This window comes from Gadus morhua, chromosome 2 (assembly GCF_902167405.1).
Source record: "Gadus morhua chromosome 2, gadMor3.0, whole genome shotgun sequence".
Classification (NCBI taxonomy): Eukaryota; Metazoa; Chordata; class Actinopteri; order Gadiformes; family Gadidae; genus Gadus; species Gadus morhua.
This window is the reverse complement of record NC_044049.1, coordinates 1,064,857-1,090,727: the sequence shown is the minus strand read 5'-3', so window position 1 is coordinate 1,090,727 and position 25,871 is coordinate 1,064,857. Positions and strand designations below refer to the sequence as shown.

The window sequence follows — 25,871 nt, the reverse complement described above, 5'->3', positions numbered from 1 at the left end:
ACCATTTGGTAGAATCACCCACGCGTGATCTCTGTTGCACGCCAACATTGCGAAACACAATGGCAGGTTTATTATAATGCACCACTGTGTTGGAGGTCGGCTGACCTGTGAAACAAGGGGCTTGGACTCAACTTCGCTTTATGAACACGATATTGCATCCAGCATTAGGTAACAGAACAGTTTTTTTAATTATTTTTCATGCTAGGTTCAGGAAGGTTTTTTTTGGGAAATATGACATGCTGACGAAGAATGCTGATAACCCTGAGGAACCATGACCCCTGCTGGCGGAGTCCCAGTATGGCAGCCTCATCTCTCCTCTCCTTTTACTCCTTCTCCCCTCTCTCCTCTGGTGTTCCGCAGGGCCGGATGCTCTCAAAGTTACCTGAAGCCAAGAGTCAGACCGCGCTTTATTGTGTTTGTGAGACATGTGAATGGCTCCGCCCCGCCCCCTCGAACAAGGGCTCTTTCTGTCCGGACTGGGAAATAAGGAAACCGAAACTTAGCAGACGCGTCGCCTGAAGTTGTGAACTTGTGACTGTGACACGTTGCCTAGAAGATCAGCATATTGGCGGTCTGCAGGAAATATATTGAACCTTCTAATCGAAAACGATGCTAGAAGAAGACCACATACAAAGGTACGATTAATTCTCAAACGTCAAACTCCGTCTGCTATTGTGGTTTCGGTTTGTGAACCACATTCCTCCACTATGTCTGTGTGCTGCTGCTTATACGGCGATCTAACAGGTGGAATTGAAGGAAATAATATATCAACGTCCTGCAAGCGGTTATTGTTACCGAATGTTAATCTAGTTGTTTATCCTCAGACCAAATGCGGTGGAGATGTTGCAGTCGTACGTCTCCGACACTCTGGACTACTTTGACACAGTGACCGCATTCTGCAACGAAAACTCCAAATGGAGGCTCGAGAGGGAGACAGAGCTGGAGCTGATGAGGGACATCGAGGAAAGGGCCAGCCGACTGAACCGTGGGTTCCTCCAGGTGTTCAAGTCTACAAATGTAGGAAAAGCCTTCGGGGACTATTGGAGTTCAGGCACTAGAAGCAAAGAGCTGGAGAAAGAGCTAGCTACTGTGCTGAAGAACACTCTGGGAGGAGTGGAGAAGCTCACCTGCTTCCTGGATGCTGTGGAGAAGCTCGCAGTAACTTCTCTGCAGGTGTTCATGGGTGGAGAAGAGGTGGTGAAGCTGTCTTTGGGGTTCAGCCTGGAGAGTGTGAAGGACATCATCTTAGCTGCCCGGCTGGTCTGTCCTCACCTCCTGCACTTCAAGAAAGATGCTGAGGTCTTCTTCATGCCCAGCCTCCACAACGTGGCAGTCTTTGCGGCTGAGTTGGACAAATACATCCGCACCACTAAGATTATCTGTAAAACGATTGACGCAAGGTAGGCTGTCTGGGATCGCGACTGAAGATGCATTGATCGATTCATTCACAATTCCCACACACAGTATTCCAAAGTATTATTGAACCGAACCCTGTCATTTAAAATGTTTCGTCTGTATGTATATGTATGTACGTATGTATGTCTATAATGGCACCGATTGCCCTCCTCACCATCCCTGGAAGGAGGGATCCCTCCTTCTGCGTTCCTTCTCAAGATTTCTTCCTTTCTAATTAAGGGAGTTTTTTCTTGCCCTTTGGGGGGCTAGGGTCAGGGGGGGAGGGTCTTATATATGGCCTGTTTAGACCTTTGAGACTGGACCTGTGCTTAAGGGCTACACAAGTAAAACGTAATTGATTTGATTTTAATTCCCAGCTTTACTGTCGGGTTCGGGCACAAAAGACGCCGCCAGCCTTTGGTTGAGTTTGCGGAGGATCTCACGGAGGAGGACCTGCAGAACACCCTGGCCCACGTCGAAGCCCTTTCCAGTCTCAGGTGAGCAGGAGCATCACTGCGGGACCCGGCTGCCAGTCGCCCTCGTGGTCCCACAAATCAGGGTTTAGATCGGTACTTAAAACACAAACATCTTTTATGGAGATTCATTGACATCATTGAAGTTTATAAATATCCTCGACATTCATAACCATCCCCATGAGATATGACAAACCTTTAAGTACTGAATTGGATGTAGACTTAATCTGTATTCACAAAAGTTGTTTCATGGTAAGGTATCGAGGGCACTTATTGAAACCTAAGCTAGCTGTAGAGATTCGATGGCTGTTTTATTATCAATTAATCAATTCAAACCAATACACATGGAAAGGTTTGTTCGTATTGATTATCCTCAGGAATATCTTCAAGGGTTAATAACCTATTTTCATCTTTTCCATTCCGCCGTTCAGGAGGGAACAGGACTTCAGACTGGTGTTCTTATTCCAGGAGCAGTCAGTCTCCAGCTTCGTAGACCAGTTCAGCGAGTGCCATCCCAGAATGCTCGAGTTCCTCGATGAGATGGAGGGCTGTGCCGTCCAGCTGGACCGGATGAGCATGGGCTCCAAGATCTCCACTGTGGCTGGGAGCTCAGTGGGGGCCGTGGGGGGGGTCATGGCCATCGTGGGTCTGGCTCTAGCCCCGGTGACAGCTGGGGTGTCTCTGGGTCTGACCTTTGGGGGGCTGGGTCTGGGGGTCACCAGTGGGGTAAACGGTATAGTCACCTCAGTAACGGAGATAGCGGTCAATAAAGCCCAGCAAACGAAAGCCTGTGAAGGCCTCCAGAGCTTCATGGAGGATGTGGAGAGAATCCAGGTGTGCCTGGAAAAAGTGACCAATCAGAGGGAAGAGGTGTTAGGAGAGGATTATGGTCATGCGTTTGAGGGAGGAGCCAATGTTGTCAGAAATGTAAGTGCAATTGGCCAAGGCGTGAATGTCCTTGTGGACAGCCTTGATGACGTAGGGATGGCAGCGGCCCGTGGGCCAGCCGCCCTCTCCAAGGCCGCCAGGGTTGGGTTCATCGGCCTCAACGCTGTGTTCCTCGGTTTAGACATCTTCCTCATCTGCAAGGACAGCATCAGTTTGGCCAAAGGGGACAAGAGCGCCATCTCCCAGTTCATCAGAGCCAGGGCTGCCCTCCTGCGCTCGATGCTCGACGCGTGGCAGACGATGCACGAGGCCCTGCTCCGTGGGCTGCTGGAGTCCAAACGGGGCTGCAGTTTACTGGAGCAGTCTTTGAATCCGCTGACGGAGGCCACGGAGGTCGACGCAGGAGTTGTCGGTGTGGTGAGCACATGATGAGAAGACGTGGGTCCATGTTGACGTTTGGCCGTCGGTGCTCTTGTACGTTTGGTGGACCAGGCAGCATGGCTGCCCTCAGGGTGTGTTCATGTTGGTCCTCATATGACACACCGAGATTAGATTAGATTAGATTAATTTGCCATTGCACAGGAAAACAACGGAATTCAATGCGTACTCACGTACTGGACTCATTAAAAACAGAAAGGTAGCATAATAAATACTCAATGAAGTAAAATAATACACTCATATCATTCACTCAGTACAATCACGTCTACAATATACCATATACTCAGTGCCATTGTATGCCTTAAAACAGTAGTGCAAAATATATAAAGTGCATAGCATTGCATTAGGTGTGGATGTCACAGATTAATGCTGTCAGAGCTAGTGGGTTTGTTTTCAGGTCAGTTGAGTACGGTGACTGCTTTGGGATAGAAACGTCAAGAATCTTGTAGTGCGTGTTCTGATGGACATGTTACGTTCCCCTGAGGGCAGCAGTTCAAACAGATAATTGGAACAAACAGGGTGGAATGAGTCTTTCAGAGTGTTGTGTGTCTTCTGCAAGCATCGGGAGTTGAAGATGGTGTCCATGGTCGGCAGATGTTGGTTGATGATGTTTTGGGCGGTTTTTATAGTCCTCTGCAGGGACTTCCTGTCTGCAGCAGGACTGCTACCGTACCACGACAGGAGGCCGTAGGTGAGCACACTCTCAATGGAGCAGCGATAGAAGGACCTCCGGTGCTGTTGTGAGAGATTGGCTTTCCTGAGTGTGCGAAGAAAGTATAACCGCTTCTGTGCTTTCTTTACTATTGCTGCGGTGTTTATTGTCCATGATAAGTTCTCTGAGAAGTATATGCCCAAGAATTTGAAGCTGGACACTCTCTCTATAAGATGGATAAATATATTGATTCTTTATTCATCCCCTTGGGAAAATTCAGGTATCCAGTAGCTCACAAAGTCAGTCCAAAAACCGTAAAGTTGACAAAGAACAAAATGGAAGAACAGAAAAAAAGTCAATCACATAAGTCGTTGAGCAAGACATGAGCAATATTGCAAATCCCGCACACCAATGTTGTGTGTTTGCGGGTCCAATCGTCCACTTCTTCAGCCAAACTCAGCCGTGTGAGTCTACTGCCCATATACTGACAGCAGGACACTTTCTGTTATGAACTTTGTAGCCTAAAGCAATAACTTGTATTTTGTGGGAAATAATACAATCATGTGTCAAAATCGAATGACAATGTGGGGGGGGGTGGCGTGTGTGTGCAACCCACGCACACGCACACACACACACCTTGTATAATTGCATTCTGCAGATGTTTAGAAAGAGCTGAATTATTTTCTGCCACCAGGCGCAATTTTATCAATTGTTTAAAATGAGTGAATTCGGTTTGTGGTTTTATGATTCAATGTTTAATCTGCCAATCTAAACCTTCCTTTAAAGTTAGTGTTTGTATTCTTTAATGTGGCAGCCCACTCATTAAAGGCTTTTTCATTGCCAACCTGCTTGAGTGTCTGGGTCTGGGTCCATTATCATCACCTCCTTATGGTGGTTCCTGTTTCTCCTGCTACAGGGTTCACTAGCTCTTGGCTGTTGGTCACCTTTCAACCTCTGACTCTATGGTTTTAAAGAAAAACATACAATATGTCAATTGAATGAATGTATTGAATATCTATAACTTATATAACTATAACTCATTATGTATAACTCATAACTCATAACTATGAGTTAGAACTAGAGTTACAACATAGCTATCATAGAACTAGAGTTATAATAACATAAATATCGTTCTATCCCATGTAGGCTTTGCCTTATGGACTAATGTGAGGCTGTGAACGGAGCCCCATCAAGATCCTCCTGCTGGACGCTGTAGAATGATTGAGGGTCGAGGTTTCTTTTACAACACAGCTTTATTTGCTGCTGAACAGCACACATACAACAGCGGCAGCTTCTCCGGATCTACACACGTGCTGGTTACGTTGTTAAGCAGTTTACTGCCATAGATTATAGCGCTGTCATAAAACCTTAACTCAGTATTGCCATTCACGGCCATATGTGACAGATCCCAGTCATAAAGACATAAGTCACAGAGACCGTAGTCATAAAGACCGTATTCACAAAGACCGTAGTCACAGAGACCGTAGTCACAAAGACCGTAGTCACAGAGACCGTATTCACAAAAACCGTAGTCCAGAGACCGTAGTCATAAAGATCAAAGTCACAAAGACCTAACTCACACAAACCTAATTCACATAGACCTAAGTCACACAACCTAAGCCACACAAACCTAAGTCACAAAGACCGTAGTCATAGTCATAAAGACCTAAGTCACAAAGACCTTAGCCACAAAGACCTAAGTCACAAAGACCTAAGTCACAAAGACCTAAGTCACAAAGCCCTAAGTCACAAAGACCTAAGCCACAAAGGCCTAAGTCACAAAGACCTAAGTCACAAAGGCCTAAGTCTCAAAGACCTAAGTCACAGAGCACATCAGACTGAATAAGCCGAGATTGTGCAAAACACTACAGCTAATTATCTATCGACCGAACTACGATCGGTCCTCAAACATAGCGAGGGTCAGATACCTAGTGGTTAGGGGTGTCGATAAGCACTTCCAGGCTGATCAGGTAGATATGTAGCCTGGTCCTACCAGACCATCATACTTCATTTCATTTGTACAGAAGGTCTGGAACTGCTCAATTGACAAACGTTCACTCACTTGGAGGCGGGTGTCTGTAGAAGTTTTAAAATGATTGGATCTGCTCAGTGCCACTCTGGATCTGCCACAACCAATCGCATAGCGTTTGGTCGTGACGTATGTCATGCGACGGGACCGGCTCCTTCGCCACTAACGGAGCCAGCTGGAAAATCAAACTTTTCCCGAACCCGGTGGGGAGAAGCGCCACAACATCATGGCCACCAACAAAATTCTGCAAAGCTTGTTCTTGCTCCGGCTTTAATTTATCGATTTTCGGCAGCGTTCCCACAACAGACCGAATAGCTTCTCTCGTATCCTTCTCCATTGTCTTCCTCCGACTACAACTGAAACTGGCGCGCGACCTAGACGACATCGTTCTCAGCCACCCCCTCTGTTCGCTGATTGGACCGCCAGAAATCTGGTTAACATGGAACGCATTTACATTAGGCAGACCTAGACCTAGTACTGAAGTGAAATGAAAATTGAGCGGAAGTAGGTAGGTGGGCGGTGCCAGGCTAGTGGATATTATGGTTTCACCCTAAAATGATGGTGTGCGTTTTCTGTGTATCGATGTGTTTTCAAAATATGCCTGGGTTCGCCGTTTACCATCCAAGAGTGCTAACGATGTCAGCAAAGCTTTTAGAGATTATCTCAAAGAAGGACGTATCCCCGCAAAACTGTAGACTGACGCAGGAAAATAATTATACAGCTAAATATTTCAGCATTTGTTGGATAAGATGCTACACAATGCTAAGCACTATTTTTATGTGCCAGGACGTACAAACATGCAAAGAGCGCATAAGAGGGGTATTTTTAGGAGAGTAAGGGAGGAGATGGGGCGGTGGGGGGTGAGGGGGGGAGGCGATGCAGAGTCCAGGTGAACTCTGAACAGGTGAGTCTCGAGTCTCTTACGGGAGCTGGTGAGCGCCTCTGCGGTCCTGAGTCGTCGGCAGGGCGCTCGTGCTACCATTGCGATGCAAAACAGAGAAGCGTGGTGACTCTTTTGTTCGACATTTGGCTGCTCTTAGCGACGGCGGTAGCAGGCGTCCAGCTGAGGTAGTTGAGCGGAGCCCTCGAGCTGAGGTTGTTTGGTCTGACCAATGCTTGGAGATAGGCAGGTTATTTTGATTACGCTCATTATGAGTCTGGGGTGGGGACTGCTACCTCCCAATAGAAAGGGCAGATGAATAATGGTTTTATTTAATTGATATCTAAATTTTATTCTCGACAGACCATAATATGCCAGCCTCTTTATAGACTCATCCCTTTCCTGGCGGCTTATTTGCTGGAAATATGCAATTCACACCATTTGGTAGAATCACCCACGCGTGACCTCAGTTGCATGCCAACATTGCGGAACACTAGGGCAGGCGTGTCGCGGTTGATTATAATGGACCACTGTGTTGGAGGTCAGCTGACCTGTGAAGCACGGGGCTTGGACTCAACTTCGCTTTTTGAACACAAAGATATTGCATCCAGCATTAATTAACAAAACTGTTATTTTAAATGTATTTTTCATTCTAGGTTCAGGGAGGAATTTTCGTGAAATTGTAACATGCTGTTAAACAGACGAAGTTTGCTGATAGCCCTGAGGAAGCCGAACCACGACCCCTGCTGGCGGAGTCCCAGTATGGCAGCATCACCTCTCCCCTACTCCATCTCCACTCTCTCCTCTGGTGTTCCGCGCGCAGGGATGGATGCTCTCAAAGTACCCTGAAGCCAAGAGAGTCCGACCGCACTTTATTAACGTGTTTGTTTCTGAGACATGTGAATGGCTCCGCCCCGCCCACTCGATCCAGGGCTCTTTCTGTCCGGACTGGGAAATAAGGAAGCGAAACTTAGCAGACGCGTCGCCTGAGCCTTTAACTATGACACGGTGCCTGGAAGTCGATCAGGACACTGGCGGTCTGCGGAACATATGTTGTACCTACTAATCGAGCACGATGCTAGAAGAAGAAGAACACATACGAAGGTACGACAAACTCTCAAATGTCAAACTCCGTCTGCTATTGTGGTTTCGGTTTGCTTAAGCAAATTTATAGTGAACAACTATAACAGGTCCGACTCCTTTGGAAATTCCTCCACTAAGTCTGTGTGCTGCTGCTTAGATGGCGATCTACCAGGTGGAATTGAAGGAAATAATATATCAACGTCCTGTAAACGGTTATTGTTACCAAATGTTAATCTAGTTGTTTATCCTCAGACCAAACGCGGTGGAGATGTTGCAGTCGTACGTCTCCGACACTCTGGACTGCTTCGACACAGTGACCGCATTCTGTTACACAAACTTCAAATGGGTGCTCTGGAGGGAGACAGAGCTGGAGCTGATAAGGGACATCCAGGAGCGGGCCAGCCGACTGAACCGTGGGTTCCTCCAGGTGTTCAAGTCAACAGAAAAAGGAAAAGCCTTCGGGGAATACCTTCGCCCCAAGAGTTCAGGCACTAGACGCGAGGAGCTGGAGAAAGAGCTCGCTATTGTGCTGAAAAACACTCGGGAAGGAGTGGAGAAACTCACCTGCTTCCTGGATGCTGTGGAGAAGCTCGCAGTAACTTCTCTGCAGGTGTTCACGGGCGGAGAAGAGGTGGTGAAGCTGTCTTTGGGGTTCAGCCTGGAGAGTGTGAAGGCCATGATCTTAGCTGCCCGGCTGGTCTGTCCTCTCCTCCTGCACTTCAAGAGAGATGCTGAGGTCTTCTTCACGCCCAGCCTCCACAACGTGGCCGTCTTTGCGGCTGAGTTAGACAAATACGTCCGCACCACTGAGAATATCTGTAAAACGATTGGCGCAAGGTAGGCTGTCTGGGATCGCGACTGAAGATGCATTGATCGTTTCATTCACAATTCCCACACAGTATTCCAAAGTATTATTGAACTGAACCCTGTCATTTAAAATGTTTCTTCTGTATGTATGTATATGTATGTATGTATGTATGTATATGTACACAGGGGTGGACTGGGACAAAAATTCAGCCCTGGCATTTTCTGTCCAGACCAGCCCACTACATTATCAGCACTAGGGGTGGGACGAGACGAACGGGATGAACCCTGTACTTTATTAAAACAATTTAATCAAGTAGCCTACATACATCCGAATAATAGTACAGCACTGCAAATAGCAGTTGTTACTTTTTTTTATTTTTTTATTTCAAGTTTGTGTCTCTTCTGCTGCTGACAAGAAAGGTATGAAACCTGAACAGGAAGTTAACAGACAACCTGTGGTCGCTGCATCTCAAACCCCCATATCTACATATCTACAAAACCCTTGTTAAATATCACACTTGATCCACACTTGACCTTTGAGACTTGGCCTGTGCTTAAGGGCTACACAAGTAAAATGTAATGTATTTGATTTTAATTCCCAGCTTTACTGTCGGCTTCGGGCACAAAAGACGCCGCCAGCCTTTGGTTGAGTTTGCGGAGGATCTCACAGAGGAGGACCTGCAGAACACCCTGGCCCACGTCGAAGCCCTCTCCAGTCTCAGGTGAGCAGGAGCATCACTGCGGGACCCGGCTGCCAGTCGTCCTCGTGGTCCCACAAATCAGGCTTTAGATCGGTACTTGATACACAAATAGCAAAATAGTTCTCTTACTCAGATTGAGGGCGACATTTTTCAGGGAGATTCATTGACATCATTCACGTTTGATAAATATCGACATTCATAACCATCCCCATGAGATATGACAAACTTTTAAGTACTGAATTGGAAGTAGACTTAATCTGTTGTTATAAAAAGCTAAGTTGTTTCATGGTAAGGTATCGAGGGCACTTATTGAAAGCTAGCTGTAGAGATTTGATTGCTGTTTTATTATCAATGATCAATTCAAACCAATACACATGGAAAGGTTTGTCGTATTGATTATCATCAGGAATATCTTCAAGGGTTAATGACATATTTTCATCTTTTCCATTCCGCTGTTCAGGAGGGACCAGGACTTCAGACTGGTGTTCTTATTCCAGGAGGAGTCAGTCTCCAGCTTCGTCGACCAGTTCAGCGAGTGCCTTCCCAGAATGCTCGAGTTCCTCGATGAGATGGAGGGCTGTGCCGTCCAGCTGGACCGGATGAGCATGGGCTCCAAGATCTCCACTGTGGCTGGGAGCTCGGTGGGGGCCGTGGGGGGGGTCATGGCCATCGTGGGTCTGGCTCTAGCCCCGGTGACAGCTGGGGTGTCTCTGGGTCTGACCATGGGGGGGTTGGGTCTGGGGGTCACCAGTGGTGTAAACAGTCTAGTCACCACAGTAACGGAGATAGCGGTCAATAAAACCCATCAAACGAAAGCCAACGAAGGCTTCCAGAGCTTCATGGAGGATGTGGAGAGAATCCAGGTGTGCCTGGATGAGGTGACCAATCAGAGGGAAGAGGTAGTAGGAGAGGATTATGTTCATGCGTTAAAGGGAGGAGCCAAGGTTGTCAGAAATGTAAGTACAATTGGACAAGGCATAGATATCCTTGTGGACGGCCTTGATGACGTAGGGATGGCAGCGGTCCGTGGGCCAGCCGCCCTCTCCAAGGCCGCCAGGGCTGGGTTCATCACCCTCAACGCTGTGTTCCTTGGTTTGGACATCTTCCTCATCTGCAAGGACAGCATCAGTTTGGCCAAAGGGGACAAGAGCGCCATCTCCCAGTTCATCAGAGCCAGGGCTGCCCTCCTGCGCTCGATGCTCGACGCGTGGCAGACGATGCACAAGGCCCTGCTCCGTGGGCTGCTGGAGTCCAAACGGGGCCGCAGTTTACTGGAGCAGCCTTTGAATCCGCTGACGGAGGCCACGGAGGTCGACGCAGGAGTTGTCGGTGTGGTGAGCACATGATGAGAAGACGTGGGTCCATGTTGACGTTTGGCCGTCGGTGCTCTTGTACGTTTGGTGGAGCAGGCAGCATGGCCGCCCTCAGGGTGTGTTCATGTTGGTCCTCATATGACACACCGAGATTAGATTAGATTAGATTAATTTGCCATTGCACAGGAAAACAACGGAATTCAATGCGTACTCACGTACTGGACTCATTAAAAACAGAAAGGTAGCATAATAAATACTCAATGAAGTAAAATAATACACTCTCATATCATTCACTCAGTACAATCACCTCTACAATATACCATATACTCAGTGCCATTGTATGCCTTAAAACAGTAGTGCAAAATATATAAAGTGCATAGCATTGCATTAGGTGTGGATGTCACAGATTAATGCTGTCAGAGCTAGTGGGTTTGTTTTCAGGTCAGTTGAGTACGGTGACTGCTTTGGGATAGAAACGTCAAGAATCTTGTAGTGCGTGTTCTGATGGACATGTTACGTTCCCCTGAGGGCAGCAGTTCAAACAGATAATTGGAACAAACAGGGTGGAATGAGTCTTTCAGAGTGTTGTGTGTCTTCTGCAAGCATCGGGAGTTGAAGATGGTGTCCATGGTCGGCAGATGTTGGTTGATGATGTTTTGGGCGGTTTTTATAGTCCTCTGCAGGGACTTCCTGTCTGCAGCAGGACTGCTACCGTACCACGACAGGAGGCCGTAGATGAGCACACTCTCAATGGAGCAGCGATAGAAGGACCTCCGGTGCTGTTGTGAGAGATTGGCTTTCCTGAGTGTGCGGTGAAAGTATAACCGCTTCTGTGCTTTCTTTACTATTGCTGCGGTGTTTATTGTCCATGATAAGTTCTCTGAGATGTGTCTGCCCAAGAATTTGGAGCTGGACACTCTTTATAAGATGGATAAATAGATTGATTCTTTATTCATCCCCTTGGGAAAATTCAGGTATCCAGTAGCTCACAAAGTCAGTCCAAAAACCGTAAAGTTGACAAAGAACAAAATGGAAGAACAGAAAAAAAGTCAATCACATAAGTCGTTGAGCAAGACATGAGCAATATTGCAAATCCCGCACACCAATGTTGTGTGTTTGCGGGTCCAATCGTCCACTTCTTCAGCCAAACTCAGCCGTGTGAGTCCCCATATACTGACAGCAGGACACTTTCTGTTATGAACTTTGTAGCCTAAAGCAATAACTTTTGTGGGAAATAATACAATCATGGGTCAAAATCGATGGACAATGTGGGGGGGGGGGGGTGGCGTGTGTGTGCAACCCACACACACGCACACACACACACCTTGTATAATTGCATTCTGCAGATGTTTAGAAAGAGCTGAATTATTTTCTGCCACCAGGCGCAATTTTATCAATTGTTTAAAATGAGTGAATTCGGTTTGTGGTTTTATGATTCAATGTTTAATCTGCCAATCTAAACCTTCCTTTAAAGTTAGTGTTTGTATTCTTTAATGTGGCAGCCCACTCATTAAAGGCTTTTTCATTGCCAACCTGCTTGAGTGTCTGGGTCTGGGTCCATTATCATCACCTCCTTATGGTGGTTCCTGTTTCTCCTGCTACAGGGTTCACTAGCTCTTGGCTGTTGGTCACCTTTCAACCTCTGACTCTATGGTTTTAAAGAAAAACATACAATATGTCAATTGAATGAATGTATTGAATATCTATAACTTATATAACTATAACTCATTATGTATAACTCATAACTCATAACTATGAGTTAGAACTAGAGTTACAACATAGCTATCATAGAACTAGAGTTATAATAACATAAATATCGTTCTATCCCATGTAGGCTTTGCCTTATGGACTAATGTGAGGCTGTGAACGGAGCCCCATCAAGATCCTCCTGCTGGACGCTGTAGAATGATTGAGGGTCGAGGTTTCTTTTACAACACAGCTTTATTTGCTGCTGAACAGCACACATACAACAGCGGCAGCTTCTCCGGATCTACACACGTGCTGGTTACGTTGTTAAGCAGTTTACTGCCATAGATTATAGCGCTGTCATAAAACCTTAACTCAGTATTGCCATTCACGGCCATATGTGACAGATCCCAGTCACAAAGACCTGAGTCATAAAGACATAAGTCATAGAGACCGTAGTCATAAAGACCGTATTCACAAAGACCGTAGTCACAGAGACCGTAGTCACAAAGACCGTAGTCACAGAGACCGTATTCACAAAAACCGTAGTCCAGAGACCGTAGTCATAAAGATCAAAGTCACAAAGACCTAACTCACACAAACCTAATTCACATAGACCTAAGTCACACAACCTAAGCCACACAAACCTAAGTCACAAAGACCGTAGTCATAGTCATAAAGACCTAAGCCACAAAGACCTAAGTCACAAAGACCTAAGTCACAAAGCCCTAAGTCACAAAGCCCTAAGTCACAAAGACCTAAGCCACAAAGGCCTAAGTCACAAAGACCTAAGTCACAAAGGCCTAAGTCTCAAAGACCTAAGTCACAGAGCACATCAGACTGAATAAGCCGAGGTTGTGCAAAACACTACAGCTAATTATCTATCGACCGAACTACGATCGGTCCTCAAACATAGAGAGGGTCAGATACCTAGTGGTTAGGGGTGTCGATAAGCACTTCCAGGCTGATCAGGTGGATATGTAGCCTGGTCCTACCAGACCATCGTACTTCATTTCATTTGTACAGAAGGTCTGGAACTGCTCAATTGACAAACGTTCACTCACTTGGAGGCGGGTGTCTGTAGAAGTTTTAAAATGATTGGATCTGCTCAGTGCCACTCTGGATCTGCCACGACCAATCGCATAGCGTTTGGTCGTGACGTATTTCATGCGACGGGACCGGCTCCTTCACCACTAACGGAGCCAGCTGGATAATCAAACTTTTCCCGAACCCGGTGGGGAGAAGCGCCACAACATCATTGCCACCAACAAAATTCTGCAAAGCTTGTTCTTGCTCCGGCTTTAATTTATCGATTTTCGGCAGCGTTCCCACAACAGACCGAATAGCTTCTCTCGTATCCTTCTCCATTGTCTTCCTCCGACTACAACTGAAACTGGCGCGCGACCTAGACGACATCGTTCTCAGCCACTCCCTCTGTTCGCTGATTGGACCGCCAGAAATCTGGTTAACATGGAACGCATTTACATTAGGCAGACCTAGACCTAGTACTGAAGTGAAATGAAAATTGAGCGGAAGTAGGTAGGTGGGCGGTGCCAGGCTAGTGGATATGATGGTTTCACCCTAAAATGATGGTGTGCGTTTTCTGTGTATCGATGTGTTTTCAAAATACGCCTGGGTTCGCCGTTTACCATCCAAGAGTGCTAACGATGTCAGCAAAGCTTTTAGAGATTATCTCAAAGAAGGACGTATCCCCGCAAAACTGTAGACTGACGCAGGAAAATAATTATACAGCTAAATATTTCAGCATTTGTTGGATAAGATGCTACACAATGCTAAGCACTATTTTTATGTGCCAGGACGTACAAACATGCAAAGAGCGCATAAGAGGGGTATTTTTTAGGAGAGTAAGGGAGGAGATGGGGCGGTGGGGGGTGAGGGGGGGAGGCGATGCAGAGTCCAGGTGAACTCTGAACAGGTGAGTCCCGAGTCTCTTGCGGGAGCTGGTGAGCGGCTCTGCGGTCCTGAGTCGTCGGCAGGGCGCTCGTGCTACCATTGCGATGCAAAACAGAGAAGCGTGGTGACTCTTTTGTTCGACATTTGGCTACTCTTAGCGATGGCGGTAGCAGGCGTCCAGCTGAGGTAGTTGAGCGGAGCCCTCGAGCTGAGGTTGTTTGGTCTGACCAATGCTTGGAGATAGGCAGGTTATTTTGATTACGCTCATTATCAGTCTGGGGTGGGGACTGCTACCTCCCAATAGAAAGGGCAGATGAATAATGGTTTTATTTAATTGATATCTAAATGTTATTCTCGACAGACCATAATATGCCAGCCTCTTTATAGACTCATCCCTTTCCTGGCGGCTTATTTGCTGGAAATATGCAATTCACACCATTTGGTAGAATCACCCACGCGTGACCTCAGTTGCATGCCAACATTGCGGAACACAAGGGCAGGCGTGTCGCGGTTGATTATAATGGACCACTGTGTTGGAGGTCAGCTGACCTGTGAAGAACGGGGCTTGGACTCAACTTCGCTTTTTGAACACAAAGATATTGCATCCAGCATTAATTAACAAAACTGTTATTTTAAATGTATTTTTCATTCTAGGTTCAGGGAGGAATTTTCGTGAAATTGCAACATGCTGTTAAACAGACGAAGTTTGCTGATAGCCCTGAGGAAGCCGAACCACGACCCCTGCTGGCGGAGTCCCAGTATGGCAGCATCACCTCTCCCCTGCTCCATCTCCACTCTCTCCTCTGGTGTTCCGCGCGCAGGGATGGATGCTCTCAAAGTACGCTGAAGCCAAGAGAGTCCGACCGCACTTTATTAACGTGTTTGTTTCTGAGACACGTGAATGGCTCCGCCCCGCCCACTCGATCCAGGGCTCTTTCTGTCCGGACTGGGAAATAAGGAAGCGAAACTTAGCAGACGCGTCGCCTGAGCCTTTAACTATGACACGGTGCCTGGAAGTCGATCAGGACACTGGCGGTCTGCGGAACATATGTTGTACCTACTAATCGAGCACGATGCTAGAAGAAGAACATATACGAAGGTACGACAAACGCTTAAATGTCAAACTCCGTCTGCAATTGTGGTTTTGGTTTACTTAATCTAGTTGTTTATCCTCAGACCAAACGCGGTGGAGATGTTGCAGTCGTACGTCTCCGACACTCTGGACTGCTTCGACACAGTGACCGCATTCTGTTACACAAACTTCAAATGGGTGCTCTGGAGGGAGACAGAGCTGGAGCTGATAAGGGACATCCAGGAGCGGGCCAGCCGACTGAACCGTGGGTTCCTCCAGGTGTTCAAGTCAACAGAAAAAGGAAAAGCCTTCGGGGAATACCTTCGCCCCAAGAGTTCAGGCACTAGACGCGAGGAGCTGGAGAAAGAGCTCGCTACTGTGCTGAAAAACACTCGGGAAGGAGTGGAGAAACTCACCTGCTTCCTGGATGCTGTGGAGAAGCTCGCAGTAACTTCTCTGCAGGTTTTCACGGGCGGAGAAGAGGTGGTGAAGCTGTCTTTGGGGTTCAGCCTGGAGAGTGTGAAGGCCATGATCTTAGCTGCCCGACTGGTCTGTCCTCTCCTCCTGCACTTCAAGAGAGATGCTGAGGTCTTCTTCACGCCCAGCCTCCACAACGTGGCCGTCTTTGCGGCTGAGTTAGACAAATACGTCCGCACCACTGAGAATATCTGTAAAACGATTGGCGCAAGGTAGGCTGTCTGGGATCGCGACTGAAGATGCATTGATCGTTTCATTCACAATTCCCACACAGTATTCCAAAGTATTATTGAACTGAACCCTGTCATTTAAAATGTTTCTTCTGTATGTATGTATATGTATGTATGTATATGTACACAGGGGTGGACTGGGACAAAAATTCAGCCCTGGCATTTTCTGTCCAGACCAGCCCACTACATTATCAGCACTAGGGGTGGGACGAGACGAACGGGATGAACCCTGTACTTTATCAAAACAATTTAATCAAGTAGCCTACATACATCCGAATAATAGTACAGCACTGCAAATAGCAGTTGTTGCTTTTTCTTGTTTTTGTTTTTCAAGTTTGTGTCTCTTCTGCTGCTGACAAGAAAGGTATGAAACCTGAACAGGAAGTTAACAGACAACCTGTGGTCGCTGCATCTCAAACCCCCATATCTACATATCTACAAAACCCTTGTTAAATATCACACTTGATCCACACTTGACCTTTGAGACTTGGCCTGTGCTTAAGGGCTACACAAGTAAAATGTAATGTATTTGATTTTAATTCCCAGCTTTACTGTCGGCTTCGGGCACAAAAGACGCCGCCAGCCTTTGGTTGAGTTTGCGGAGGATCTCACGGAGGAGGACCTGCAGAACACCCTGGCCCACGTCGAAGCCCTCTCCAGTCTCAGGTGAGCAGGAGCATCACTGCGGGACCCGGCTACCAGTCGTCCTCGTGGTCCCACAAATCAGGCTTTAGATCGGTACTTGATACACAAATAGCAAAATAGTTCTCTTACTCAGATTGAGGGCGACATTTTTCAGGGAGATTCATTGACATCATTCACGTTTTATATATATCGACATTCATAACCATCCCCATGAGATATGACAAACTTTTAAGTACTGAATTGGAAGTAGACTTAATCTGTTGTTATAAAAAGCTAAGTTGTTTCATGGTAAGGTATCGAGGGCACTTATTGAAAGCTAGCTGTAGAGATTTGATTGCTGTTTTATTATCAATGATCAATTCAAACCAATACACATGGAAAGGTTTGTCGTATTGATTATCATCAGGAATATCTTCAAGGGTTAATGACATATTTTCATCTTTTCCATTCCGCTGTTCAGGAGGGACCAGGACTTCAGACTGGTGTTCTTATTCCAGGAGGAGTCAGTCTCCAGCTTCGTAGACCAGTTCAGCGAGTGCCTTCCCAGAATGCTCGAGTTCCTCGATGAGATGGAGGGCTGTGCCGTCCAGCTGGACCGGATGAGCATGGGCTCCAAGATCTCCACTGTGGCTGGGAGCTCAGTGGGGGCCGTGGGGGGGATTCTGGCCATCGTGGGTCTGGCTCTAGTCCCGGTGACAGCTGGGGTGTCTCTGGGTCTGACCATGGGGGGGGTGGGTATGGGGGTCACCAGTGCGGTAAACAGTGCAGTCACCACAGTAACGGAGATGGCGGTCAATAAAACCCATCAAACGAAAGCCAACAAAGGCTTCCAGAGCTTCATGGAGGATGTGGAGAGAATCCAGGTGTGCCTGGATGAGGTGACCAATCAGAGGGAAGAGGTGTTAGGAGAGGATTACGTTCATGCGTTAAAGGGAGGAGCCAAGGTTGTCAGAAATGTAAGTACAATTGGCAAAGGCATAGATGTCCTTGTGGACGGCCTTGATGACGTAGGGATGGCAGCGGCCCGTGGGCCAGCCGCCCTCTCCAAGGCCGCCAGGGCTGGGTTCATCACCCTCAACGCTGTGTTCCTTGGTTTGGACATCTTCCTCATCTGCAAGGACAGCATCAGTTTGGCCAAAGGGGACAAGAGCGCCATCTCCCAGTTCATCAGAGCCAGGGCTGCCCTCCTGCGCTCGATGCTCGACGCGTGGCAGACGATGCACAAGGCCCTGCTCCGTGGGCTGCTGGAGTCCAAACGGTGCCGCAGTTTACTGGAGCAGCCTTTGAATCCGCTGACGGAGGCCACGGAGGTCGACGCAGGAGTTGTCGGTGTGGTGAGCACATGATGAGAAGACGTGGGTCCATGTTGACGTTTGGCCGTCGGTCTTCTTGTACGTTTGGTAACTTGTAAGCCGACAGGATCTTCTTCAGTGTCTCTTCGGAGGAGTCCCATGTGAGCAGGCAGCATGGCTGCCCTCAGGGTGTGTTCATGTTGGTCCTCATACGACACACCAAGTTAGATAAATAGATAGATAAACCTCAACACACGGGTGTGTGTGCAGGTTGCACACATATCCTGAGTTATTGCATTCTGCAGATGTTTAGAACGAAAATTAATTTTCTGGCACCAGACGCAATATTATCAATTGTTTAAAATGTGCGTGTATTCTGTTTGTGGTTTTATGATTCAATGTTTAATCTGCCAAACTAAACCTTCCTTTAATGTTTGTGTATTCTTTAATGTGACAGCTCACTCATTAAAGGCTTCTTCATTGCCAACCTGCTTGAGTGTCTGGGTCTGGGTCCATCATCATCATCATCATCACCTATTTATGGGGGTTCCTGTTTCTCCTGCTACAGGGTTCACTAGCTCTTGGCTGTTGGTCCCCTTTCAACCTTTGACTCTATGGTTTTAAAAGAAAAACATACAATATGTCAATTGAATGAATGTATTGAATATATATAACTCATATAACTATAACTCATAACTCATATAACTATGAGTTAGAACTAGAGTTATAACATTGCTATCATAGAACTAGAGTTATAATAACATAAATATTGTTCTATCCCATGTAGGCTTTGCCTTATGGACTAAGGTGAGGCTGTGAACGGAGCCCCATCAAGATCCTCCTGCTTGACACTAAAAAATGATTGAGGGTCGAGGTTTCTTTTACAACACAGCTTTATTTGCTGGTGAACAACACACATACAACAGCGGCAGCTTCTCCGGATCTACCCACGTGCTGGTTACGTTGTTAAGCAATTTACTGCCATGGATCATAGCGCTGTCATAAAACCTTAACTCAGTATTGCCATTCACGGACATTTGTGACAGATCCAAGTCACAAAGACCTCAGTCATAAAGACCCAAGTCACAGAGACCGTAGTCACAAAGATACTGCATCAAGCATTAAGTAACAGAACCGTTTTTTTATATATATATATATATATATATATCTTTCATTCTAGGTTCAGGAAGGGATTTTTGGGGAATTGTAACATTCTGTTAAACAGACGAAGATTGCTGATATCCCTGAGGAAGCCGAACCACGACCCCTGCTGGCGGAGTCCAAGTATGTCAGCCTCTCCTCTCTTGCTCTTTTTCCCCTCTCCCCACTCTCCGCAGGGCTGGATGCTCTTTCTGTCCGGACCTTGGACATATTAAAGTAGGTCCGGACTGGGAAATAAGGAAACCGATACTTAGCAGACGCGTCGCCTGAAGTTGTGAACTTGTGACTGTGACACGTTGCCTAGAAGTCGATCAGCACATTGGCTGTCTGCTGAACATATATTGAATCTACTAATCGACAACGATGCTAGAAGAAGACCACATACAAAGGTATGACTAATTCTCAAACGTCAAACTCTGTCTGCTATTGTGGTTTCGGTTTACTTAAGCACATTTAAAGTGAATCACTATAACATGGCCGACTTTTTTGGACATTCCTCCACTAAGTCTGTGTGCTGCTGCTTATGTGGCGATCTACCAGGTGGAATTGAAGGAAATAATTTATCAACGTCCGGTAAACGGTTATTGTTACCAAATGTTAATCTAGTTGTTTATCCTCAGACTAAACGCGGAGGAGATGTTGCAGTCGTACGTCTCCGACACTCTGGACTACTTTGACACATTGACCTCATTCTGTAACGAAAACTCCAAATGGAGGCTCGAGAGGGAGACAGAGCTGAAGCTGATGAGGGACATCAAGGAGAGGGCCAGTCGACTGAACCGTGGGTTCCTCCAGGTGTTCAAGTCTACAGACAAAGTCAAAGCCTTCTGGGAATACCTTCGCACCAAGAGTTCAGGCTCTAAACGCGAGGAGCTGGAGAAAGAGCTCGCTACTGTGCTGAAGAACACTCTGGAAAGAGTGAAGAAGCTCACCTACTTCCTTGATGCTGTGGAGAAGCTCGCAGTAACTTCTCTGCAGGTGTTCACGGGCGGAGAAGAGGTGGTGAAGCTGTCTCTGGGGATCAGCCTGGAGAGCGTGAAGGACATCATCTCAGCTGCCCGGCTGGTCTGTCCTCTCCTCCTGCACTTCAAGAGAGATGCTGAGGTCTTCTTCACGCCCAGCCTCCACAACGTGGCCGTCTTTGCGGCTGAGTTGGACAAATACATCCGCACCACTAAGATTATCTGTAAAACGATTGACGCAAGGTAGGCTGTCTGGGATCGCGGCTGAAGATGCATTGATCGATTCATTCACAATTCCCACACACAGTATTCCAAAGTATTATTGAACTGCACCCTGTCATTTAAAATGTTTCGTCTGTATGTATATGTATGTATGTATGTATGTATGTATTTCTATAATGGCACAGATTGCCCTCCTCACCATCCCTGGAAGGAGGGATCCCTCCTTCTGCGTTCCTTCTCAAGATTTCTTCCTTTCTAATTAAGGGGGAGTTGTTTCTTGCCCTCTGGGGGGCTAGGGTCAGTGGGGGGGGGGGGGGGGGGGGGTCATATATGCGGCCTGTTAAGACCTTTGAGACTGGACCTGTGCTTAAGGGCTACACAAGTAAAACTTATTTGATTTGATTTTAATTCCCAGCTTTACTGTCGGCTTCGGGCACAAAAGACGCCGCCAGCCTTTGGTTGAGTTTGCGGAGGATCTCACGGAGGACGACCTGCAGAACACCCTGGCCCACGTCGAAGCCCTCTGCAGTCTCAGGTGAGGTGGAGCATCACTGCGGTACCCGGCTGCCAGTCGTCCTCGTGGTCCCACAAATCAGGGTTTAGATCGGTACTTCGAACACAAACATCTTTTATGGAGATTCATTGACATCATTCACGTTTATAAATATCTTCGACATTCATAGCCATCCCCATAGATAGATAGATAGATAGATAGATCCTTTAATAATCCTTTACAGGAAATTACAGAATGAGATGTGAAAAACCTTTAAGTACTTAATTGGAAGTAGACTTAATATGTTGTTATACACAACGGCTAAGTTGTTTCATGGTTAGGTACCGAGGGCACTTATTGAAACCCAATGTAGCTGTAGAGATTTGATGGCTGTTTTATTATAAATGAATCAATTCTAACCAATACACGTGGAAATGTTTGTTCGTATTGAATATCGTCAGGAATATCTTCAAGGATTAATAACGTATTTTCATATTTTCCATTCCGTCAGGAGGGACCAGGACTTCAGACTGGTGTTCTTATTCCAGGAGAAGCCAGTCTCCGGCTTCGTCGACCAGTTCAGCGAGTGTCGTCCCAGAATGCTCCAGTTCCTCGATGAAATGGAGGGCTGTGCCGTCCAGCTGGACCGGATGAGCATGGGCTCCAAGATCTCCACTGTGGCTGGGAGCTCAGTGGGGGCCTTGGGGGGGATTCTGGCCATCGTGGGTCTGGCTCTAGCCCCGGTGACAGCTGGGGTGTCTCTGGGTCTGACCATGGGGGGGGTGGGTCTGGGGGTCACCAGTGGTGTAAACAGTGTAGTCACCACAGTAACGGAGATAGCGGTCAATAAAGCCCAGCAAGAGAGAGCCAACGAAGGCTTCCAGAGCTTCATGGAGGATGTGGAGAGAATCCAGGTGTGCCTGGATGAGGTGACCAATCAGAGGGAAGAGGTAGTAGGGGATGATTATGGTCATGCGTTTGAGGGAGGAGCCAAGGTTGTCAGAAATGTAGGTAAAATTGGCCAAGGCATATATGACCTTGTGGACGGCCTTGATGACTTAGGGATGGCGGTAGCCCGTGGGCCAGCCGTCCTCTCCAAGGCCGCCAGGGCTGGGTTCATCGGCCTCAACGCTGTGTTCCTCGGTTTAGACATCTTCCTCATCTGCAAGGACAGCATCAGTTTGGCCAAAGGGGACAAGAGCGCCATCTCCCAGTTCATCAGGGCCAGGGCGGCCCTCCTGCACTCGATGCTCGACGCGTGGCAGACGATGCACGAGGCCCTGCTCCGTGGGCTGCTGGAGTCCAAACGGGGCCGCAGTTTACTGGAGCAGCCTTTCTGCAGTCTGATCAGTGACTCTTTAAGTTACACCCAGTGCTTCATAGCATTTGAGGAACAAAGAAGTACACAGATGAACAAGGAAGCAAGGAAAGTTTATCTCAAGTCCATCATAGTTGTGATGTTTGTGGGTTGCTTTTGTTTTTTCTTTTTGTGGAAAAAAACCCTGATTCTGTAAACCCTGATTCAGAAGGGAACAAAGGAACCGGGACCAGAGGTACTTAATTACCCTTAGGCATCATACCGCTGCATAATACTAACCATATTACTGAGAACCGGCCCTTCAACTAAGACGTTCTCTTTGCTATACTTGCCGCATTACTGAGAACCAAGGCACAATCATTAATATGTTCTGTTTGCAAATTTGACTAACTCATTCACTCAGAGATGGTCAAATTAAACAGTTGGAAATCATTCAATCATCATGTATGTGTGTGTCCTGGCCATGCATCTATTGACTGATGTTGGCTGGAAGTTCTCCCCTCCATCTGACAGGGGTACACGGGTGGTGGAGGAAATCACCTCAGGGTTACAGACAGAGGCACCTGCTACCTATCCCTCTATTATCCAGAAGCTCAGACATCGTTTATTAAACGTGTATACCAAATAAAGTAGTCAAAAGTAGAAAGAAGGAAAACACAACTGCAATAGGCCTACGATAAATATATATTAGTGCCTTCCCGCAAGCTTAAAGAAATAACCAAATAAAGAAATTACCAAAATAAGCGAAATGTGGATTTCTTGTGTGAGGGACGATGTATGGAACTCTACCTGGTACCTTATAAAGGCAGTGGAGAGACTTCGCCACAGGGTGGCGCCCATGCTGCTTTAATTAACACCATGTAGTGACGCAGTAGGCGGGCTTCTGATATGATAACTTTAAATGTTTTAGAAATATTTCCGTCTTACAAATAATACATTTGTGTTGATTTTTGTGTGCTGCAGGGGAAGATCTGTTCGTAATGGTATGGCCATGCCCACCAGTTCATGTTCTTGTTCATGTTCTTGAAGCTCATTTCAGTTTGTGCCCTAAGAAATACTATCAAAAATATGGTTTTGTTTCCACTGCGCCGATTCAGCCTATTGATTTTGGGTTTATTTTCCTTCTAAAATGGCCAATAAAATCAACAAATTGGATTTGATTTCAACTTATTTGACCAAAAGATGAAAAACATTTATTACATGAATGTGTTTTGCGTAACATTGTTGTTTTTTATTGGTCGTCATGAAAAAAAACACTGTCGTTTTAATCAAATGAAACATGAGGGGTAACCCTGTCGTTTTTATCAAATGAAACATAAGGGGTAACACTCGTTTTTTATCGGTCGTCATGAAAAAAACATAAGGGGTAACACTGTCGATATTTATCAATCAATACATAGGGGGTAACATTGTCGTTTTTATCAAATGAAACATGAGGAGTGACACTGTCATTTTTCTTTGGTCATCATGAAAAAAACATAAGGGGTAACGCTGTTGTTTTTTATTGGTCGTCATGAAAAAAAACATAAGGGGTAACACTGTTGTCTTTGTCAAATAAAATACAAGGGGTAACACTGTCGTTTTTTATCAGTCGTCAGGAAAACACCATAAGGGAAATAGACATACACACATACATTTTAATGTCATGTATATCCTCTTTATTGATGATTGATTATTGTGTATTGTCATCTCCTCAGTGGCGCAGTGGAGTGCACTCTGCCTAACCCACTGGCGACGCGGCTCAATATCTGAGGACAACAAAATGGCCCTCATTTATCAAACGAACGTAGAAATGAGCGCAAATCTGAACGCATGATTCATCTTACGATAGGACCCACGTGAGATTTACGAAACCTTCGTATCACACCAATCCCAGCGTACGAAGAATCTTGGTGTTGATAAATACGGCGGCTGAGATCGATCGCAATTAACGTAACACGCCCATATAAAAGCACGTCTTCAGAAGTCTCGCCCCTAACTTTTACGACATGGAGAAACGTCCAACGGTAAAATAGAGGAATTTTTCCGAGACCCAAATGGAGACGCTCGGGTCACTTGTGGATGCGAACCGTCTGGTTTTATTTGGTAGCCTAAAAGCTGGCATTAAAGGCCAGCAAAAGAATGCTATATGGAAGGAAATAACTGTTGCAGTGAATAGTGTTTCCAATGTTCGTCGGGCTACGGAAGAGGTTTGTTAATTAAATAAATTAAATAATAAATTAAATGTACAACTTCTGTTATCCAGCTTAAAACATTTCACATATATGCTATTGTTTGCATTCCGTTAAAGTTATTTAATTCCGAATAAGGTGAAGAAAAAATGGTCCGACATGAAGCTCAGCACCAAAAAACGTGTTGCGGCTGTGAAGCCGGCCAAGCAAGAAACGGGAGGAGGCCGGTGCAGTGCGACTGCAGCGTAACTCACGAGATGACTCTGACCATGTAGTGCGCCCTGATGTAGACGATGCCCAACGTTGCTATTTTGGAAAATAAAAGAATCGTGCGTGCCCCCAGGCCATCGGGCTACCATGTTCAGGATTGACATTCTGGCATCGCAAATAATCGGAACATTAACTGAATGGTATTTTGCGGTTGATGTACGCGTAATCATTAGATGGTTCATACGCACATGGGTACAATCAAACGCACCAATCACATTTGGAAACCTAGCAATAGCATAAAAATCCCGTTTGATTCCAGTTTGCTGAATGTTATTATATGGGAATTTAATATAACGTTCGGAGAGGGACATTATAGCTGCCAAAACTGCTGGCATGGTTCGGCTAATACTTGGCTGGGAAATAGCAGACCTGTCCCCGATCTCCCGCTGCAAGATCCCGGTGGCCAACAATCCCAAGGTAGAGCAAACCTGCACAGGTATTGCGTTTGATCGCCTAGTTTCTCGCCTTAACTGTGGCTCCAAAGCATTGCATAGCTCCATCAGGAGATGCCTTGGGAGACGAAAACGACTCAAGAGCCATATCGCCCTCCTTAAAAAAATCGGCGCGGTCTCGAAAAACTCTCTCGTCTGTGCGTTGAGGTCCTTAACAGAGCCAGATCTGCCACCGCTGAGACACGATCACCTATTTGGCAAAGCTCCTGTTAATATAGACGGCTGAATAAACATTTCACCTGTCACATTCTAATTATTTTCATAGCAATACTGTTTTTAATTAGGCCTGACTTGATTGTAATTGTTTGAACGGCTGGGCTCATTCCAATTTATTAGTAATTAATACAGATGTTGAACATGGGCTACTTGTGCTGCACTATTCATCATTGAAATACCCGTATGTTGCGCCAAAAAAACTTGCGTACACGAACTCAGACCTGACGTGAGATTTCATCGCAACCTGCGCTCACGTTCAAATTGATAAATGCCAAGCTCAACGTTGAAATGAGCGTACGTCCATTTTACGCACGTTTTCTGTCGTACGCTCGTTTGATTATTGAGGGCCAATATCTTTCATTTGAAACGTAATTGCTAACATGTCTATTGCACTGTGATATACAACCACAGACATATTGAAATTACAAATCTCAGTGGGAAGTGGACAGAGCTGTGAGCTAACCCCCTGGAGACCGGGGTTCAAGTCCGGTTGATGTCATCTGTTGGAAGACTCGTATCTCTATTTCATGCGAATTATAAAGTCAAGTATAACCATTGTGTTGACTTTATTCAGTGTCTTGATGCTGCATTGATATATTAGGAGGTTAACACTCCAAACAGCTCAGTTTCG

At 46.3% G+C, this 25,871-nt stretch overlaps 4 protein-coding genes across 4 annotated transcripts; all 4 read left to right on the top strand.

The window, feature by feature from the left end:
• The first annotated feature begins 316 nt into the window (after positions 1 to 316).
• On the top strand, positions 317 to 4,694 carry LOC115532209 (uncharacterized). The gene is made up of 4 exons (XM_030341829.1): positions 317 to 635; positions 825 to 1,400; positions 1,773 to 1,892; positions 2,300 to 4,694. The coding sequence occupies exons 1-4, from the start codon at positions 610 to 612 to the stop codon at positions 3,183 to 3,185; spliced, it is 1,608 nt and encodes a 535-aa protein (XP_030197689.1). The 5' UTR covers positions 317 to 609; the 3' UTR covers positions 3,186 to 4,694.
• Positions 4,695 to 7,514: 2,820 nt separating this feature from the next.
• On the top strand, positions 7,515 to 12,195 carry LOC115532197 (apolipoprotein L3). Its single transcript, XM_030341801.1, has 4 exons — positions 7,515 to 7,859; positions 8,091 to 8,675; positions 9,248 to 9,367; positions 9,807 to 12,195. The coding sequence occupies exons 1-4, from the start codon at positions 7,831 to 7,833 to the stop codon at positions 10,690 to 10,692; spliced, it is 1,620 nt and encodes a 539-aa protein (XP_030197661.1). The 5' UTR covers positions 7,515 to 7,830; the 3' UTR covers positions 10,693 to 12,195.
• Positions 12,196 to 15,027: 2,832 nt separating this feature from the next.
• On the top strand, positions 15,028 to 18,466 carry LOC115532203 (uncharacterized). The gene is made up of 4 exons (XM_030341815.1): positions 15,028 to 15,358; positions 15,436 to 16,020; positions 16,585 to 16,704; positions 17,144 to 18,466. The coding sequence occupies exons 1-4, from the start codon at positions 15,333 to 15,335 to the stop codon at positions 18,027 to 18,029; spliced, it is 1,617 nt and encodes a 538-aa protein (XP_030197675.1). The 5' UTR covers positions 15,028 to 15,332; the 3' UTR covers positions 18,030 to 18,466.
• A 785-nt stretch (positions 18,467 to 19,251) lies between these two features.
• Positions 19,252 to 23,286, top strand: LOC115532188 (uncharacterized). The gene is made up of 4 exons (XM_030341790.1): positions 19,252 to 19,525; positions 19,757 to 20,341; positions 20,736 to 20,855; positions 21,325 to 23,286. The coding sequence occupies exons 1-4, from the start codon at positions 19,500 to 19,502 to the stop codon at positions 22,325 to 22,327; spliced, it is 1,734 nt and encodes a 577-aa protein (XP_030197650.1). The 5' UTR covers positions 19,252 to 19,499; the 3' UTR covers positions 22,328 to 23,286.
• Positions 23,287 to 25,871: the final 2,585 nt, after the last annotated feature.